This window comes from Helobdella robusta (assembly GCF_000326865.2).
Source record: "Helobdella robusta unplaced genomic scaffold HELROscaffold_21, whole genome shotgun sequence".
In the NCBI taxonomy this organism is placed as follows: Eukaryota; Metazoa; Annelida; class Clitellata; order Rhynchobdellida; family Glossiphoniidae; genus Helobdella; species Helobdella robusta.
Genome location: NW_008704124.1, coordinates 701,587 through 722,527, shown reverse-complemented (window position 1 = coordinate 722,527; position 20,941 = coordinate 701,587). Strand labels below are relative to the sequence as shown.

Below are 20,941 nucleotides of genomic sequence, written 5' to 3'. Positions count from 1 at the left end.
TCCTCTGTGTGATTAATTTGGTTTGGGTATGTGATGTTGAAAGTAATTATTCCTTTGAATTGTAAGCTTTGGAGTGTTGAAAGATTCTAGTTGAGGACATATGCACAGGAATTACATCTTAATTTAAAAATTATTAGTTGATTAATTTATTTATATTATAACAATATTATAAATTGATTATGAGTTATATTTTTTAAATATTAATAACATTTCATTTTTAGTTTTTACAATAAAATTTTTACCGACTTCTTTTCGTTTTCTAGATTCTAAATTAGAATCTAATTTAATTTAGGAATGATTCTTACTCTAATGAAATGATATGAAGTAAATGATCATCATCGTGATTCGTGGGTGCTGGGAGAATGAATGAAAAAATCTTTATTTCAGAAAATGAGGATCGCTAACGAACTTATTATAAATCTTCGATTTTTCTGATGCATCAAAAAATGGCAATATCCATTTAACGATTAAACATTAAATACGGTGGTTATATAAACCTCATAAATTAACCTAAAACTTCACGGAATGTTGAAAACGAAATAAATTTTAACAAACGAGCTGAATGTAGATCGGCAAAGAGTCATTAACATAACTTCGGGAAGGCCAAGATTTTTTCTAATTTTATCTCAGATTTTTCTAAAAATAAACCAAAATGCTCATGAATAATTAATTTTTAGAAACTTGCCCGTTGAAAAAAATTTTCAATGTTAAAACGCTGGTAGGGCGCTTCCAGTTATATAATTCCATGCAAGGAGTTAGAGTTTAAATAAGAATTAAAATACTACTATTTTAAATACTCTGGACTGTAAGCAAAAATTAAGCAAGTCAACAGTCAATTGAGTAGATTTCTAGCTTGTGACATTCATTCGTTGCAAAATGTTGTCCTTGGTTTTTATTCTTTTCAGAGTAATTGAACATTGGAAGTTTTTGTTTTATGGCATAGATAACAAAACGATGTTCTGCGCCTTCGTTTCTGTTATTTCGCCCTCCGTTTAACCGATATAGTACCTTGTCCTAAATTTTTTGTTGATTAAATCGCTCATAATTATATTTTTTATTTACTTCATTGAATTTTCAATATCATCAAAGTAACCAAACAATCTTTCACTGGTTTTATTTTTGCTCCAACCATACAATAATTACGCGGGTAATTATATTTGAAAATAAAAATTAATTTCATTTTTGAAAAAATTAAAAAATTTGAATTTTATTTTTCAATTTTTTAATATTACTAAAACAATTTATTGAAGCTCTTTATTGCTATTTTTCTAAAAAATATTTAGATCTCTTGTCGAAAGTAGTAGTTACAGACATGGATATCACTGAGAACAACCTCCAGCAATTAGGTGCCTACCTGCAAAAGACATTGTCCATAGATCCAGCTGAGAGGAGGGCAGGTCTGAATTCATTGGTACATGCTTTTAATCCGACCACAAAAAAATATTTCCAAAAATATACCCTAACCCACCAGGATAATTATTTCATTTTATTTTTATAAAATGTGATTTTAGAAAATGTGACTTCATTAATGACTTTATTAACAATATAAAATGTGACTTTATTAATAACTTTTTCAAATTGTAATTTTTTAAATGGTAAAAAATTTTGGTGGTCGGATAAAAAACAAGTGCCAATTCATTTTCTTTAAAATATCAGGCTTATTATTTAATAAGAAAAGATTATATGACATAGGTGGCCTTACCTATAAGATTGTTATAACTGCACTATCCCACAGCGTTTGCTGAATAAAATAATTTTAACTGAATTGAATTCATGTATTTTATTGGGGTGCAAAATGGATTATTGAAATACAAATATCGCAAGCAAGTTACAAAACTTCTGTCAAACATTTTCTTGGAACAGCATCACCAGAAAATTTTTTTGCATTGTTTCTTTATTAGATTGAGAACAAAAAATGTTTATAAATGTTTTAAAATAATATATTTAAAATATTTATTTATTTTTATAGCTTACATTTTTTTGAAAACTTTAACATTTAAATTGGCTATTGTGTTAATTATTTCTATCATGTAATTGAAATATTAATGTTATTAACTATCATCATGTTTTATTTTTAAATTAGCTACAAACACATTGAATGAAATATGCCTTTTTGTGATGCTTACATAGATATACATATTACATAGATCTTATTTGCACTTTGAACTTCATGTTATTATTGATTGTATTTAATTTCAGCTGAGAAGTTTTTAGAATCAATAGAGAGCAATCAAAACTACCCGATACTCCTTCTGAGTCTGGTGGACAAGACTGAACTTCCCATCCACATGCGAATTAGTGGTAGTGTCATCTTCAAGAATTACATCAAAAGAAATTGGTCCATTGTAAGTTAATTTGAAATTTAAAATTATTCACATTTTTATTCACATCAAACAGAAAATAATTGATGTTGTATATCTGTAATCTATGTAATTATAGTTTTTGAATGTTAATTGGCAGCGAGATGATGGTTCAGATCGTATCCATGCTAATGATCGCCTGGTTGTCAAACAAAATATCATCAGACTCATGCTGAAAGCTCCAGAACAAATACAAAAACAGGTTTCATATTTAGCCAGCAAGTTCTTGTTTATCTAAGGATTTTAAAATATATCATTTTAGATGTTTTAGAATTTTAATAATCTAATAATTTATTTAATTTTTTAATCATATAGTTAAGTGATGCAATAAGTCGCATTGGCAAGGAGGACTTTCCAGACAAATGGCCTAATTTGATGGATGAGATGATTGAAAAGTTCAGCACTTCCTCAGATTTCCACGTCATCAATGGAGTCCTCTACACTGCACACTCCATCTTCAAAAGGCCAGACATGATTTCTCTTCATGATTTCAGATGATTTGATGAAATAATTTTTATTGTAAATTTCAAATTTTGGTTATTTGTATCTTGTGCTTAGTTGTTTAATTTGTTTATTATTTTATTTGCAACTAACGTCATTCATTTTCTGCAACAGATATCGACATGAATTTCAATCAAACAAATTATGGGCAGAAATAAAATTTGTGCTGGATAAGTTTGCCCTGCCTTTCACTCAGCTCACCAATGTATGTAAAAGTTCTTTCGTTCATATTTTATTTATATTTCATTATTTCTGATATTCAACTATTTGAATTAGTTAATTTTGTTTTAGCATTATGATGTTGTTGATTTGGTGCTAAAAATTATTTTGCTTTGGTACCCTTTGAAATATAGAAAATGATGGAGTTGGCTCAGATGCATGCAAGCAGTCCTGACAATCTGCGCCTCATATACAGTTCCATCATTCTCATCTGCAAGATTTTCTATTCCCTCAATTTCCAGGTTTGTTGTGTTAAGTTGAGTGACCACCTGGCCACATTTCTATTTAAAATTTTTGTTACCAACCCTTCATGTTATTACGTGATGACGACATTCATCTGCTCGTAGGATCTGCCGGAATTTTTTGAGGACAACATGCAAACGTGGATGAATCACTTTCATGTTCTTCTCAATGCTGACTGCAAACTTCTCGAAACCGATGTAAGATGTTTTCTTTGAATTTGTAAACTTTTTGAAATCAATATAAGATGTTTTATATTTAAAACTAATTGTTCTCTCAGTTTCACAAATAATTTTTCACTCATTCATCCATTGTAAATGGCTCTCATTACCCATTCATCCATTGTTAAGTGCATCTCATCGATAATTAATTAATAAACAAAACGGCATATAATTCATTCATGAATGGATGAACATTTTTCAAGTAAACGATCTAAAAACATCAAACTGTTTTTTAATATTTTCCAATACAAGATGCATTTCTAACCATAACAACCAACACTCATGGCTCAGGACAAGGACGAACCTGGAGTGATGGAGCAAGTGAAGACGCAGGTATGTGACAACTTGGCCATGTATGCTCAAAAATACGATGAGGAATTTGGCACCTACTTGCCATTGTTTGTTACTGATGTGTGGCACCTGCTCATCAACACAGGAGTCAGTGTAAAATATGATTTGGTTAGTTGCCACTGTTCATGTTGGCACATGGTTGGTTGGTTGGTTGGGGTTGGCTGTCTGGCTGGCTGGCTGGTTGGTTGGTTGGCTGGCTGGCTGGTTGGTTGGATGGGTGTTCAGTTGGTTGGTTGGCTGGCTGGTTGGTTACAATTTTTTTTCATGGGATTGTTTATTTTTTGCATATTTCTTTGACGTTGTTTTTCAATTTGTTTTTTCTATTTTTATTTGGTTCTTCATTATGATAAATTTTATAGTATTTTCATTCATTTCTGTATTCACCATTAATTCGCCATCATTAGTTGAGTTCATCTTTTACATGACCTTTGCTTCATTTCTTAGAGAAGCCAGAAAATGTTATAATATTGATATAACTATAATGCTACTGGATTAATATATAATGTGGTCTACATGCTATTTACTGATTGTTTAAAGTTCGTTCTTTTTTATTTTAATAGTGCCAATTACTTTCATTTACTTGCTTGTATAATCATTAATTTATTCATTCATTCATCTAATTGATTTTCATTTAATCAATCAATTATTCATTTATTTAAATATAATCGTATAATTAATTGATTGATTAGTTGATTGATTACTTGATTGATTGATTGACAATTACTTATTTGATAGTTTTTAATTGGTTGAACATTTAATTAAAACAGTTGGTGAGCAATGCCATCCAGTTCCTGGCGTCAGTTGCAGACAGGCCTGGATATAAGAGCCTCTTTGAGGATCCCAACACATTGGCAAGCATCTGTGAGAAGATCATTGTTCCGAACATGGTGTTCAGAGGTTTTAGCAGTTGATCCTTCGAATTGTTGTTGTTGTTGGGGATTAATACAAATTGCTTATTGTTGTTGCTGTTGTTAGAAATTGATACAAATTATTGTTGTTGATGTTGTTGGAAATTAATAAAAAATTGTTTGTTGTTGTTGCACAGAGGCGGACGAAGAAGCCTTCGAGGACAATGCAGAAGAGTACATCAGGAGGGACATCGAAGGGTCAGGTAGGTCACTTATTATTCCTCATTTTTATATATTTTTCTATCTTTTCATTTGATTTTATACTATTAACCAATTTGTACTTATCAAATATTTCTTTAATTTCTTTAGTTTCAACTTTATGTTCAATTTACTCATTGTTATCAACAGTTTTCATATTTTGCATGTTCATGTTAATTTTCAATAGTCTGATTTAGAGTTTATGTTAGGTTCAATTTTTGTCTTTTTCATCAGTATAGAATCAGTTACTATCAGTTTTATTATCAAGTAAAATTATTCTCTCCCACCAGCTTATGTTATTTTATCTGCAGGCATGTATACATTCAACATTTAAATAAGTGTATTTTTTAATAATTTTTTTTATGTTTTGTTGTAATTTTTGTTAATTTTTATTTACAAAGTTTTCTTGTAACGTATCATTAGTGCAATTCTTACTTCCTTTGAACTATATAAAATCTTATTCAATTGAACTCGTGTTTTTTTATTTGTAAAACGTGGCTACATCATCAGACGTGGACACGCGCAGGAGAGCAGCATGTGATCTGGTGAGAGCCCTTTCCAAGTCCTTTGAGGATACCGTCATCAAGAACTTTTCCATCTACATACAGAACATGTTGCAGGTTGGTCATCTCGATTCAACTGCCGTCGTGTTTCTTTTTTCTTTAACATGTGTTTCACTTGTTGTTCATAACTCTTTTCTACGTGATTGAATCATTTAATTTTTTAATTTTTGTTTTTATATTTCATTTAGCTGGCCTGTGATTCATAACATTTGTTTAGTTTTTTTTTCTACTTATGTTTACAACCAGTAGAGTTACCATCCTTGCCGATAACATCCAATCAAGTTATCTATCTATCATTATTATTTGGTCTAGATCCTAACTGGTTGAGTCTGGTGTATCCAATTTTTTTAATAATTTAAATTAACACACTGCCAAAAACAATTACACGGGCATGCACAGGCCTACAGAGAGAACCCGCAAAAGAATTGGAAGAGCAAAGATGCAGCCATCTTCCTAGTTACATCTCTTGCTGCCAAAGCCCAAACTCAAAAGGTGATAAAATATTTTTTTAGTATATTGTGTGTGTTTTACAGGAATTAGGTGCGTCTGTGTCTTTGCCAGTTTATGTGTTTCTATATCTGCGTATGTGTCTATGTCTAAATAGTGGATGTTTTTGCTGGTAGGTGTCTGTCATGTTGTAAATTTTGATTTAAATTTTTCAATTGGACTAGATTATGATTAGACTGAAATGCAATAATAAGTTAGTTATCAATCCACTTATGATCCTGCTCAGCATGGCATCACGCAAACTAGTTCACTGGTCAATGTCACTGAGTTCTTCACCAACCACATCGCTCCCGATCTCAACTCCAATGGTGATTTTTTTTTCTGTTCTTTGATATGATTTTATTTTGTTTAAGTGTGTCTTATAGTGACATTCAGATTAGTAGTATAATTTTTATCTCTATTTGACGTGATGAAGTCCATAACTCTAAATGATCAAGTTGCCTCATGTTAGGGCAGTGTTTCCCAGCCTTTTTCAGTGTTGGCCTCCCTAAAAAAGTCCTAATGGTAACTTGGCCTCCCCAAATCCCGTCGTCAATAATTGAAAAAAAAAAAAATTTGTTATAACAATTTTTATTCAGACAAATTTAATTAAAATTAGCATTGTTCATAATAATAAGGTTTATGTAAGGTTTTTTAATTTATTACATAAAATGTTATTGAAGCTTAATGAGATGATTGTTGCTGTTTTCCATCACAGAGAAGATGAAATCGAGGTTCTGTATTAGAAAGAGATACCCTCATATCATTCGAGGCATCCAATCTATTTCTATCTTTAGTCTTGATAGATACTAATGTAGAAAACCCTTTTTCACATAAGTAGGTGGTCGAAAATGGAATCAGAGCTGCCATGGCTTTTTTAAATAAATTTGGGTATATTTCTTTCAGACTGCACCAAAACTCTGCCAATCCTTTGGAATTGAATTCAGCTTTTACCAACTCTTTTGATCGAAGATCAATTAAATCTTCCTTTATTTCTTCTTCATCAGCAACACTATCCAAGTCAATAATGAACGGATTTCGTATCCAAAGATTATTTTCCAAATTTTTAGTATCAAAATAACGCTCAAATGATAGTTGGAGAGTTGTGATATGTTGTATAATTTCTTTTTTTATTTCAACAGGCATTGATTTGTTTCCACTGCTACTTATAACATCAGCTAGGTATGGAAAAAGTTTTCAGCTTCTACTCTTCTTTTGTACAATGAAAGCTTATTTAAAAATCCTACTAATTTTTCATTGGCGTCGATTATTGTCATTTCTGGTCCTTGCAAACAAAGATTAAATTCATTTAAGAGTGTGAACAGATCAGCTAAATATGCCATATTAACTATGAAATCAGTCTTCTCAAAGTCACCTCCTAACGTTTTTTCTTTTTCTTGCAAAAATGAAGACACCACATTTTTCAGGTCCATTAGTCTTGAAAATACCTTTCCTTTGCTTAACCACCTGACTTCCGTGTAATATAGCAAGACATCGTATTCAGAACCAAGTTCTTGGCATAAAACTTGGAATAAACGATGGTTTACTGCTCTTGATCGTATAAAATTGAATATTTTGATCGCTGTAGACATGACAGACTGAAGCTTTGCTGGTACTGTCTTCACAGCTAGAGCATGGCGATGGAGCATGCAATGAGTTACAAGTTTCTGTGGAGAATTAACTTTGATTAAGGCAGCCAATCCAGATTTGTTACCCAACATACTTGGTGCTCCATCAGTACAGACTGAATGTAATTTTGTCAACCAACTAAATTCATTTCTTTCAAAGAAAGTTGCAATCATTTGAAAAACATCTGCAGCTTTACTAGTTGTCTGAAGTGGTTGGCAAAATAAAAATTCTTCTTTAATTTTAAAATTACATACATAACGAACATACACTAAAAGCTGGCAACACATTGATACATCTGTGGTTTCATCAAGTTGCATGCCAAAATTAAAAGGACTACTTTTCAGTTCTGACATAACTTGGTCCAAGATATCATTTGAAAGATCTGCTATTCTGGAACAAATAACATTATTAGAAAGTGGAATTTCTTCAACCTGTTTTCTTTCTTTTTTTCCAAGAATTAACTCCACCATTTCATGTGCACAGGGTTTTATTAAGGTTTCTCCAATTGTATGTGGTTTTCTTTTTTTGGCAATCAAATAGGCAACTTTGTAAGAAGCCTCAAGAAGTGGTTTCTTTGGTTGAGCAAATCCAACATTTTTTAATGTTCCAGTGGCTTGAAATCTAGCTTGCTTCAGTTTGAAGGTATCCAGGTTGTCGTTGACATTTCCAGGATGTTTGGTTTCTAAGTGGTCTTTGCTGGTCTTATTCTATCACTACAATATACTGCTCCGCATAAGAAACTTTGTGGCTTTTCAATGCCATCTTTTTCAGTAATAGTCGTGAATCCAAAGCAACGTAGGTTTCGTCATAGCAACGTTTTTTTGACATTATTGAAAACTGAAAATGATAAAAAAACACATATTTTAAAAAGAACTGAAATAATTAAAAAATCACAAATATAAATTGCCAGTTATGTTAGAAACAGCAGACCAAATTTTTTAGTTAAATTATTCAATTAATTGTCTTATTTTATTAATTTTATTGAAAAAGAAACTCATGCAGGGTATCACAAAAAACTTGACAGAAAGAAAATGAGGGATTTATGAAAACAGAAATGTGCAAATCATTATTTAAACAAATACAATATGGAAAGCCGTTACGCAAAAACAATTTTCATATAGTATTCAAAAAATCGTTTTTAGCATGATTAAAATTTTGTGATTTAACAAAACTTTATAAAATTATATAAATTTATAAAATACATGTAAATAGAACACCTTAGTTGGCCTCCCCTAAAAGATCATTTGGCCTCCCTTGGGGAGGCCGGCCCCACCGGTTGGGAAACCCTGTGTTAGTGCAAAACAATTCTCACAGCTAACTGGCTTCTACATTTTTATCAATCAAACTATGCTACTTATTTCTCATTCATATCAGTATTCGTGGAATATTTACATCAGAGATGTGTAACACTAAAGGAATTTGATTGATAACTAAATTTTTTAGATGTTATATAGTTAATTAATTTTTTTATTTATTTATTTGTTAATTTATAAGTAAAACAGTTGTTAAATTTTAAAAATGACTTAAATTGTTAATATATAACGAATACTAAATCTTCTGTTTGCGCTGGCTTACTCAACATAATTCCACGAATTTCTCTCTACCTCAAAACCATGATTAATTTAATAAAATTACTGCAGTGATGATATGGCGGTAGAAAATTCACCAATAAATGAATAATGCTTTTAGAAATTTTTATTTATTTGTAAACCAGCAAACGAGAACCCTGTAATCAAAGCAGATGCCATCAAGTATATCATGGTTTTTCGAAATCAGGTGGGAAGTTTGTTTGAGTTTTTTTCTACTGATTTGTTCTTTTATATTCAATAACTTTTTGGATTAGTTTGATTGAGCATGTAAAATAGGTTTGATCGTGGGAGAAATAGATTTCAATCAGCTGTGGTGATGATAAATTTCAGTTCTGTTTTACAACTAAAAGTTTTATAGAATGGTTGTAGGACACATGACAGACAGTTCGAGATTTTGTGACGTATCAAAGTGAAAATTTTTTTTGTTTATTTACATCTCAAATGATTCAAAAACTTCTTATGTAGATAATAATATGTCACAAAGCCAAAATAACACGAGGAAAGAGTTAATGAATTTGATAAGTTGACAGATGGGAAAGTTGATAAACAACTATTATTTCATACTTTTCTAATTATTTTAGTGATTTATTTTTATAATTTAGCACAATCATTTAAAAATATATTAATAATTAATTTTTAATATTTGAAAAGTTATCTCGAGACATCTTGGTGTCATGTTTGGCTCCGTTGGTTAGCCTCCTACTGAGCGGCAGTCACGTTGTGCACAGTTACTCCGCATGTTGTCTTGATAAGATGCTTTCCATGAAGCCTGCCATGTCTGTTTTGTTGATCTTTTAATGATAACGTTTTGACACTCTATCACTGATATGATGATATAGTTGATGATAATGTTGTGAATGACAGAGCTCTTTAATGTTTATTTATTTATTGATTTATTTGTGTGTATAAATTTCACCTTCTTGAAACAGCATAACACGAGCAGAGCTAGCCCCTCATGGCGATCTACTCCTTCAGAATCTCTTCACTGCTATGAATGTTGTTGGGTCGCAAGAGAATGAATACATCATGAGAGGTAGTGTTTGTTTTTTTTATAATTTTTTATTTTATTTTTATTGCCGAGCATTTTTTCAAATACAAACGAAACACACAAACATTATTTAATAACTCATGGCTTGTATAAGATGTTTAACAAAATACAAATTAATTATTTTATTTTGTCATACTAAGTTTTAATGGAGTTTTTTAAGCAACTGTCGTTTAATGGGTATTCAACTAGGTTAAAATTGAGGTGGAAATAAATTATGCACTTGCATTATTTTCATTAGAAGTAGTTTTACCACATTTCTTCGTCATCTTCAGTTGTATAGCCAGCTGCCTTAATCTTCTATATCTCCATTAACATTTTTTTTCATTCTTGTCATCACTGTCGTTAATATCAAGATATTCATGTGTCAAGATATCATCATTGTCTTTAATATCAATGTATCACATGTATCATGAACAACATGTTTGAAGGTATAATGAAGAGCTTGCACATATTACAAGATGCATTCGTTCCTCACGTCAGCACGATCATGGGACAACTTCTGTCCAAACTTGATGCAGTCAGCAAAGTTAGTGTCTTAACTATCGTTACTCTGCTGTATAAATTTACATCTCGTTAATTTTCCATTTATAATAGTAAGTTAAATAACTACTGTATTTAATTATTTAAAGTCAACCTAACAAAGTAGTTTTTACCTTTCATAGTTACTTTTAAAAATGACTGGTTGAAATAGGCTTATAAATACCATTTAATTTATTTCTAGAATCCAAGCAAGCCCCACTTCAACCACTGTCTGTTTGAGAGTTTGTGCATAGTCATCAGCGTTGTTTGCAGGTTGAATCCTGGTCCCGAAGTCATCAACAGTTTTGAGTCTCCACTCTTCCCTCTCTTCCAGAATATTCTCCAGCAAGATGTGCAAGGTCGTCTGCCGTTTTTTATCGTGTTGTTTATGTTGTGTTGTTGATTTTATGGTGTTATTAGTCGTAATGATGATAGCAGGCGTTGGTTTTAGTGGCTTAAAAAAATTTGTTCAGGAATGTTGCTTTCAAAATGGTGATAACTAGTTATGAGTTAACTGATATGATGCATCAATTGAAGTTTAAATTAATAAATTGAATGATTACCATGCACTTGTACGTGGTGCAGAATTCGTGCCGTACATTTTCCAAGTGCTGTCGTTGATGTTGGAGATGCACAAGAACTCAATTCCTGTTCCCTACATGTCACTCTTCCCAATCCTTATGCAACCACTTCTCTGGGAACGTTCAGGAAACGTGCCTGCTCTTGTCAGGCTGCTTCAGGCATACATCGTCATCGGGTGCCATAACAATCAGATACCTGCAGATAAGTTGGTTAGTTGGTAGGCTGATTTTGGTATGAATGGATGCGGTTATTTTTTGGTATTGATGGTACACTTTACTATTCAGTTTAAGTTACATAGTTCACAGAGCAGTTAAACATTGATGATAAAACATAAACATCTATCGTTCAAATTTCTGATTTAATGATCCATGAATGACTGACTTTCTGTAGAGGACCTAAAATGGCAAATTTTTAATTCATTTGAGCAAATATACAATGTCGATTTATCCGTATTTATTAATTGTGAAAAGGTTTCATGAACTCATCAACCCACCACAGCCAGGTTTGTTGGGTATCTTTCAGAAACTGTTGGCTTCACGATCCAATGATCACTTTGGCATGCAGTTATTGAACACAATGCTCGTCCATGTACCACAGTTAGTATTCCATTTCAGTTCAGTTGCTCTGCCCTTTTATATATAAGTGAAATGTTAAATTTTGTGGATGTAATGAAATTTTCACTTTAAACTAACATTGTGATTGAAATAAATTGTACATCTTAACAGCAATGACATGGAGAAATATATTCATCAAGTGTTTTTGTTATTGTTTCAAAAACTGACGTCATCAAAAACGACCAAATATGTCAAATGTAAGTCTGGTATATATTTTTCATCACCACTTCAATACTTTCGTCCTGTTTGATAATTTGTATGTACCCTTGTTAACTGAATCATGAAATGTTTCTGTTGCAGGCGTGCTGGTGTTTTTCTCACTGTTCATCGTTAAGTTCTCGGCTGCTGTTTTCATCGAGATGGTGGACAAGATCCAAGCGAAGTTTGTATCAAATAAATTTCATTGCATTGCATAATTTTTATGAGAGGCTTTTAGCGATGCGTGCATGTTGAATTGAAAGTCATTTGTGCGGGTCTGTTGAATTGGAGGGCAAACGTTGTGATGCTCAATCAACACAGGATGTTCACGATGGTGCTGGAGAAGCTGTACATAGCAGAAACGGCGAAGATAACAAATGCACTGGACAGAAAGTTGTGCGCTGTTGCAATGACCAACATCCTCTGTGAACCTACCTTCCTTAAAGACGATTCTCATCCCTGGTTTGCACTTGTTTATGATGTCTTAATAGCAATGACGATATTAGCATAGTAACAACAATTATAAACTGTGTTGTTTCAATTATTGTAATTGCTGTTATAACATTTATTGTTGTTATCATGAATATAAAGGTTACCCCTCTTAAAATCTCTGTTGGAGACGTTAGAGTCAGCAGTTGCAGCAACTTCTTTCGCTGTTGAAGAGAGTCCATCCATCACTGAATCTGCTGAATTGGAAGGTTTGACTATACATGCATGTATTTGTATGTTTGTTTTTCTCTCTATATGTTTCTATTTGTCTGCTTTTGTGCATGTTTTTTTTGTCTGTGTATGTATTATTTTTAACTCTCGTAAAAAGGTTACTACAGAAACTAACTTTGTTAGCTTATCAACATTGAATTATTGACAAACTAAAATTGACATCATCTGTATCAAACAGAGGACAACAAATGTAATGTTAGTGAGATGAATGAGCTTGTTTTCTATTTATTAATTCCTCAAGACGTGGCTGAAACGAAGACAGTGCCACACGTAGCGGAGAACAAACTCCCAAACAGTTTTTGTATTTTGTTTTCATTGCAGTCAAACATGAAAATCCAACTTCGCATAAATAAGTAGAAGGGAAAGGAAGAAGGGTTTTTATTGCTTCGTCAGTGAGCTCTGGGTATTCCGACTTGATGCTGATCCAGAAAGCGGAAAGAGATGATGTATTTTCAAACTTCATTTTTAGGCCTTGGTCAGCAGCAAGCTCCAAAATTTTATCTTCCAACTTAACAGTCAAATTTTCCCTATGTTCAACAAAAGGATTTCCGATCCATGTCTTTCCTATTCGTGGGTCATCCTCCGTAGGAAAATAAAATTCAAACCGTTCAGATAAGCTGGACAGATGCTCAATGATTAATGTTTTCAAACTTTTGATGTCAAATCCTTTGCCTGCTTCATCAATGACTGTAGCTAAATTAAAAAACATTTCGAAACATTCTTTTTCCAATCTTTTTATCCAAGATTTTAGCTTTCTTTTTTGTCCTTCAATTTTATCAGCCATCGTGAAAACAGTCGCCATTTTCCCTTGGATTGAAATATTGAGATCATTTAATAATGCAAATATGTCTGACAAATAAGCCAATTTTGCGAGCCAATTGATATTCATAAGTAATTCTGACCAGATGGGCTTTTTAACCTGCAGAAACTCTGCTAGTTCATTTTTTAATTCAAATACTCTTGCGAGAACCTTTCCTCTGGATAGCCAACGCACTTCAGTGTGTAGCAATAGATGTTTATGATCAGCCCCCATTTCTTCACATAATCTGGCAAAAAGTCTTGAATTTAGTGCATTTGCTTTCACATAATTAACTATTTTGACTACTTCGCTGAGCACATTATTCAGTTCATCTGACATTTTCTTCACTGCTAAACTTTCTCGGTGAATGCAACAATGTGTTGCTTTACACTCCGGTGCTATTGCTTTAATTTTAGTTACAGCACCAGAATAACGTCCAGTCATTGCTGCAGCACCATCTGAACAGACACCAACACAATATTTGAAATCTATTCCTTTACCAATGATATATTCACTGACAGTTTTGAATACTTCAGAACTTGTTGTATTGGTCCGCGGACCGGCGCCGGTCCGCGGACCAATGGTGATGTAGAGCAGTGCTTTGAGAAGCACTGCTCTACATCACCATTACTTTTATTCATATTAAAATCACCATTCCCTATATCATTATAATATCATTACGTTGACGTCAGCGATGGTAAATGAGAGGATGATGATGATGTTACTGATGATGGTGATGATGTTACTGATGATGATGTTACTGATGATGATGATGATATCATAGGTTTCCAAGCGGCTTACTCGCAGTTGTTGTACAGTGGCAAGCAGGAAGTTGACTACTGCATTGACGTATCCGATCCAAAGATCTACCTAGCCAAGAAGTTGCATGTCCTTTGCCATAGCACTCAAAAGGTTGTCTCCTTGTTGTGTAGATAGATAAGCTAAGATAGTTAAGCCTTAGTAATATTTATGATTATATAATTATTTTGATTAACTATCCATTAATCAGTCGGTTGGTTAGTTACCCATCTCTTGATAGTTGTTCAGTTGGATGTTGTATTTCAGTTTTGCAGTTGATCAGAATTGAATCGTATCTATTTCTTTGTATCTATTTCTTTGTATCTATTTATCTATTTTTAAAAACATATAAATAAAAATATCTTTACTAGGTGAAAGCAACATTACAAGGCTTGCCGCCTCAGGCACAGAACTATTTGTCGGCTTACTTCACAGCTGCTGGAGTATCCATTGCTTAGCATCAGCTAGCAAGCATCATCACTGACTTTAATTATTCTATTTCATTAATATTATTTTATTATATCATTATTCATATACAGCTATAGTTATAATAATTATTTATATTGTCATTTTTAACTTTATTATTGTTAAATTTGTTTTTTTTTTCATTATTAATTTTAATTACCAAGGACTCTATGTAAATCTGGTTTGCCTATTTCATCGCTAATAAAGACATTCTATGTAAAAGTTTTTAAGATTTCTTATCGTATTCTTTGAAATCAGCATGTAATCATAACATATCAATGGTAATTTTATACCGTTAGTCATCAATCAAGAGCTCCTTGTTGAAGGATGGAATGCAAAAGTTCAGTATTCTTGCATGTTTTGTACGTGAGGCAACTTATTCAGTCACACACAAACACACACGCAAATACATTTTATATGCCACACTACATCTCTGTACAGAAAATGAATTAGCATTGAATTTTTAAAAATCTATTCTCAATTTGAATTACTTGCGTTTTCTTAGAATTAATTTGAGAAGTGTAACCAATTTTTAATTTAAGACTTCTTCCTGCTAGTGAAATACATAACCTTTTTTACCTATTCACGCCATGATGACTTGAATGTGGTTTGAAGGTCCGTCAGATAGTTTAAAGAGGTAATGATAAATGCAATAGTTGCTTTTGCCTGCTAGATGACGTTCACTATTTATTGGTTCATGTTCATGGCGGTATTTCATACGTTACATTTTTTTTTATAATTTAAAATATTAAATTAGTTTTCAATGAAAATAAATTGACCGATTTTATTTATTCAGTTAATTCATATTCAATGGACGAATACAACCTTCTAGGTACATATCAGAAGTATCCAATGTATGGGTGTAAGTATATATATATATATATATATATATATATATAATACACATGTATGTACCGTTAAATACAGTGACCAGCACTTTAAATTCAAGTATTAATTACAACAAAAATTTATTAAAAAGCTGGTTAATCATGGCGAATTATTTTTATGCTCGTTCAAACAACAAAAGAAAACTTGATTATATATTTTATTATATATTACATTTTCTTAAAAATTTTTACGATGTATCATATCGTGTTAGTGCCGTATAAAATAGAACAGTTTTATTTTCCTAGCTTCAGAGTTTTTCGCACCAATGAACACCTATTTATAAAAAAACAATCATAAAATATATATCGTTTGTCGGCCATATCCCAGCATCTTAGCGGCGTGCACAAAGTTGAAGATCGTATTAACTAATTAAATGACGGTCAAGTATTCACATTAAACAAACAAAGAATTAACATTGTAGAGACATAGTATATATACTTGAGCATTTGGCCAAATACACAATATATATATATATATATATATATATATATATATATATATATATAAATGTATGCATATATATATAACACAGTTTGGTATATAGGTATATTTGCTTAATTGGACATGGACGTTTTGTTTCTTCAAGATGATACTTCACTCGATGCTACTGATGATAAATGTTTCCACCTACTATCAATACATATTTATATGACTGAGCTGAACATTGTTGAAGTCCAATAACACAAAGTAAAATGGTACGAAATAATAATTTTTAGTAGAATATTAAATGATTAAATACATTTTCGGTAGCCAAATAAAATTAACTGAGGTTAATGTCTTGATAGGTTGACTAAACTAATGTAATAATATGATAATGATTGATTCACAATAAGATGACTTGATTAACGCTTTCAAATTTAATGTTATTAAAACTTATTGTTAATCAAATATATTTTAGTTTATCAAAAAATTGATCTCAGTTAGCAAGCGACGAACTCTACCAAAACATGAAGTCATTTGTTAAATAGGAACGTAAACTGGTAACGGCTTGTTACTTTAGAAACCGACATGCTGAGTGGAACCAATGTTTTACAAACTAAATGAAAATAGTAATACTAATTTAACATGTTTTTTAAATATATTAATATAGCATAAATAATGTGAAACAAATATAATAAATTTACAAAGATATCGATACGAGGGTATAATAACATAAATTTCATTTTTTCCTATAAAATTCCAAATAATTTTTATGCCACATAAAATTTGCTTTCTGCCGTTTTTCAATGATTTTTTTATATTTATATTCGAGATTCACTGGTAAACATTACTAGAAAAATTAAAAAATATTATTTGCATTGACGCTGCTGGTTCTTATCAACGTTAAAAAAATATCATAAATGAAAATAACGAAAACCAGAAATTTATATTTTATAGCATTTATTATTTAAAAAATATTAATAATGAACAAAACTGAAAGAAACAGTGGTTTGAATGTGATCCTGCCTGTAATGTAATTCACCATGCAGTCTGTCTGTGTATGGTGCGAAGTTATGGTGTGATTATTTGTTTCAATTCAACCAGTCAACCGCGGCAGAAGACCTCTAATTTGTTAGCATGCAGGTCTATAATCATGAACGATTATTATAAGTCTACCAACCAAGCAAGCAAGCAATCCAATCCGTACGTGTAATTTGCTCACATACACACAGATATACTCAGTGATGTATGATTACACATACCCGGTACAAACACACGCACACATTTATTTATAAAAAAAAATTCACGTACACTGACCAGACAAATACCGCGTTATACGTACACGTAATGGTATGTACATCAGACACTTATTTAGAAAAATACAAACTTGTATGCATAAGCACATTTAAAGCTATGATTATATATGCAGCCGTTCAAACACATATCCACGCTAACATATTCATCAGATTCACATAATCACACATATGTACAGAAGACACACACAAACACATACACACAAACACAAGCACACAGATGCAGGAACGTACTCATACAGATATATACAATAGGACAGTCACCAGCATTTCATTTATACTTAGTTCATCTGTCAGGTTGGAAGGCATAAGGTACGTTTGGTTATTTTTACGCTTTTTTAATTAACACTTTTTAACGATCTAGGTACCTACGTTCACAACATCAATAGTGCAGAGACTGCGCATATGTGTGTATAATTGTATATGCACGCCTAGCAGCAGCTGTATTTCTAATTAATATAGGTACGCGCTAAATGTGTGTGCTCTTTGGAGATGAAAACGTCGGAAATTTTCAGATGAGTTCAGGCAGGTCACGCAGAGTGGATGGGTCATGCCGGGTAGATGAGGTCAAGTGGATGAGGTCATGTAGACGAGGTCAGAGGTCAAGTCGTCTCTTTCCATTTGACCTTCCGCTCTGACGATTTCTTTCTCAGTGGATTGGAAGCCACAACGCCTGATTTGTGATTTGGGGTTCAATTATTAGCTGCTTTTTGTTTAGAGATTCATTATTGATAAATGTTTCAACTTATCATAGAACACAACTCCAATATAAACGTTAAAAAGCGTATTTTTATTGTTTTGGTTGATTGGCGTACAGACAGACACTGTTGGTGCATACACAGTACACACACATCGACGTAGCATGCAATCGCAATGCGTGCACCTGCACAGACATGATGAAGACAATCTCCCATCAAAAAATTTTTTGGACATTGCGCATTAAATTTTTTTATAGTGTACTTCGCTGTTAATCCGTTGAATCACTTGTTAATATAATATTATCTAAATATTTAAAAAATTTTATTTTCAAGTCAGGCTGTTGTTATGAAAAATGAGTTGGACAGTTATATTCCAAACTGCTAATAATAACATCCAGTCTATAATGTGACATGATATTTAATTGAATAGCGCGTTCTCAAAGTAATGAATGAATAGAGTGACAGGATGAACATTGACGTTTAATGTTTAATAACGTGACGAACATAAGTGAACGTTCACATCAATAACAATTATGATATGAACATTGGTTGTGAACCTGAAGCATTTTGTAGGACGGTCCCTGCTGCTTGGTTTGTGTAGTTGGATATGTTACCATTCGATTTTATTTCAGGTTTCACGCAGTTCACTTTTAGTCGTTTGTCGTCTAGCGCGGTGTTCTGATGAATAATTTGTAAAGTACTTTGTTGGTTTTAATTTTACAAATCAGTAAAGATTGATATAATGTTGAAAGATTTGACGATGCAGGGATGTATCGTTTAAGTCTTGCACGAGGTTGGAAAATTTAAAAAAATCCTAACATGGATCTTGTCCTTTTGATCAATCTTCTTGACAAATTTTTCTTTGAAATTTTGTATATTTTCTGAAAACAAAATAAAATAAATTTACTTATTACATTTTTTGGAAACATGATATTTAAATTTAATTAGTTTTGACTTAAAAGAAGAGTCTTGACCCAAAATGCTAGTTATCAAATGAAACCTGCTCTGTAGATTTCGAAGAATTTTTTTGGCTTATCTCCATTCGTCTTTGAAATAAAATTTATTTTTGAATTTTTTTTCGAATTATGATTTTCAGTTTGAGTTATATTTTGAGGCACTTGAATGCAACAGACATCGTATGCGGGCGGCTTGTTTGTAGGTACATTGTTGTTGTTGTTGTTGCTGCTGGCTTCGTTGTGTTCACGTGCAGGCAGACGTGTATTTCTCGGTTTGATTGATAGCGATGATTTTTTACTTAAGTCTAACGGATTGTGTGCTAGAAGGTTGTCAGATTGCTGGCAATCGGTTTTGTCACGTGACTGATTTTTGTTCGACTCGTTATCACCTTCATATGAATGAGTTGTCCTGGGAGCCACACGTTTGTTTGATAGCTTATTGAGAGGTTTGTCGTTGGTCGTTTTTTGAACTAAGACGCCCAAGCTCAAGTTGGTCTGTTGGCAGTTGGTGTTAACTCGCGGGAGGAGATGAGGCAACGACGGTGGTGTAATAGATGCACTGGTTTCATAATCTTCCTGGTCATAATTAGGAAAATTCAAATTGTTTTCGCTATCGCTAGAAAAGCTACCACAGCTGCTACTTGAACCTTCGATGTACGAACATTCTGGCGACGCTGTTGGAGCTACAACTCTTGGAAAGTAGATGTTCTTTAATTCAGATGCTGGTTTTGAAAGTAGTCTTAATTTTTTGCTCTTCATTGAAAAAAACAAATTTGATGGCCTGCGTGCTGTTGTGTGGGGCTTCTTCGTTTTATCTTGAAGCTCTGGGTTCGAAATGGTCTTCCGTCCCACCACGCCGCACGAGAATAACGTTTTTGTTTTGGGCTTTGAAATTAAAATGGGAGATTGTTTTGCTGGAACTTTTATTGGAACTTCAACTGAAGGCGATATTAACGGTGGCTGAAATGTTTAAAATTAATTAAATTCATAATAATTTGTTTAAGTTACATTTAACAACATTATAAAACCACTTAATTTAATAATTTATTTATTTCTCAGTGAAGGAAAATCTATGTGGACTAACAACTCCACTGCTAGCAGCCACTCCGAACGTGTGATCGGGATGTTGCCATTGGTAGTCGGCTTGAGCAATTTGGATGGGATAGTTGATGGAGGAACTTAAATTGGCCACCGACAGATCCAACGTCATGTTGAGTTTGGCGGCTTGAGGAGGCGACGATGTACAAAATTTATAGGGAAGCTCGATCGAGGAATAAGGCTGAGATACAAAAATCAAGTTGTTGCAGGATTCGTCTGGAGATTTGTTGCCAACTTTGCTTTCATGCTTCGATTCTAGCACGTGGCAGGTTGAGCAAATCTCATTGATACTTTTAATTTTCTTCGGTTTCAAACGTTTGGACGCAGGAGTTGATTTAGCTGATCGTGATGTTCTGTTGGAGTGGTGCCCTATGCTATCTGAAATGGGATTTCATAGCTGCGTTAGTTTATTTAAAAGTCAGTGATAATTATATTTAAAAACTAATTTTAAAACTGTTACCACTTCTGTTTGTTTGTTTTTTAAGTCTGGTCTGCCTATTCAGCGTGGAAACAGTTCTGCAGCTCTCTGGCGTCGAAACTTTGTTGGTCTCCTTCGATCG

The 20,941-nt window shown here is 32.6% G+C and overlaps 1 protein-coding gene across 1 annotated transcript; it reads left to right on the top strand.

The window, feature by feature from the left end:
* The first annotated feature begins 998 nt into the window (after positions 1–998).
* On the top strand, positions 999–15,902 carry HELRODRAFT_99097 (hypothetical protein). Its single transcript, XM_009018282.1, has 28 exons — positions 999–1,147; positions 1,284–1,397; positions 2,200–2,345; positions 2,461–2,562; positions 2,676–2,824; positions 2,976–3,066; positions 3,215–3,322; positions 3,428–3,520; positions 3,833–4,000; positions 4,660–4,789; positions 4,938–5,003; positions 5,509–5,618; positions 5,961–6,053; positions 6,295–6,376; positions 9,391–9,452; positions 9,917–10,041; positions 10,195–10,298; positions 10,742–10,839; positions 11,035–11,191; positions 11,418–11,623; positions 11,913–12,010; positions 12,140–12,225; positions 12,329–12,410; positions 12,548–12,688; positions 12,818–12,924; positions 14,530–14,657; positions 14,915–15,744; positions 15,785–15,902. The coding sequence occupies exons 2-27, from the start codon at positions 1,313–1,315 to the stop codon at positions 14,999–15,001; spliced, it is 2,904 nt and encodes a 967-aa protein (XP_009016530.1). The 5' UTR covers positions 999–1,147; positions 1,284–1,312; the 3' UTR covers positions 15,002–15,744; positions 15,785–15,902.
* The last annotated feature ends 5,039 nt before the right edge of the window (positions 15,903–20,941 follow it).

Excerpts from the sequence above, each read along its gene's own strand:
- HELRODRAFT_99097 (XM_009018282.1), top strand. The coding sequence starts at position 1,313 with ATGGATATCACTGAGAACAACCTCCAGCAATTAGGTGCCTACCTGCAA. Across the intron at positions 3,323-3,427 it reads TCTATTCCCTCAATTTCCAG|GATCTGCCGGAATTTTTTGA; the intron begins GTTTGTTGTGTT and ends ATCTGCTCGTAG. Across the intron at positions 12,226-12,328 it reads AACGACCAAATATGTCAAAT|GCGTGCTGGTGTTTTTCTCA; the intron begins GTAAGTCTGGTA and ends TTTCTGTTGCAG.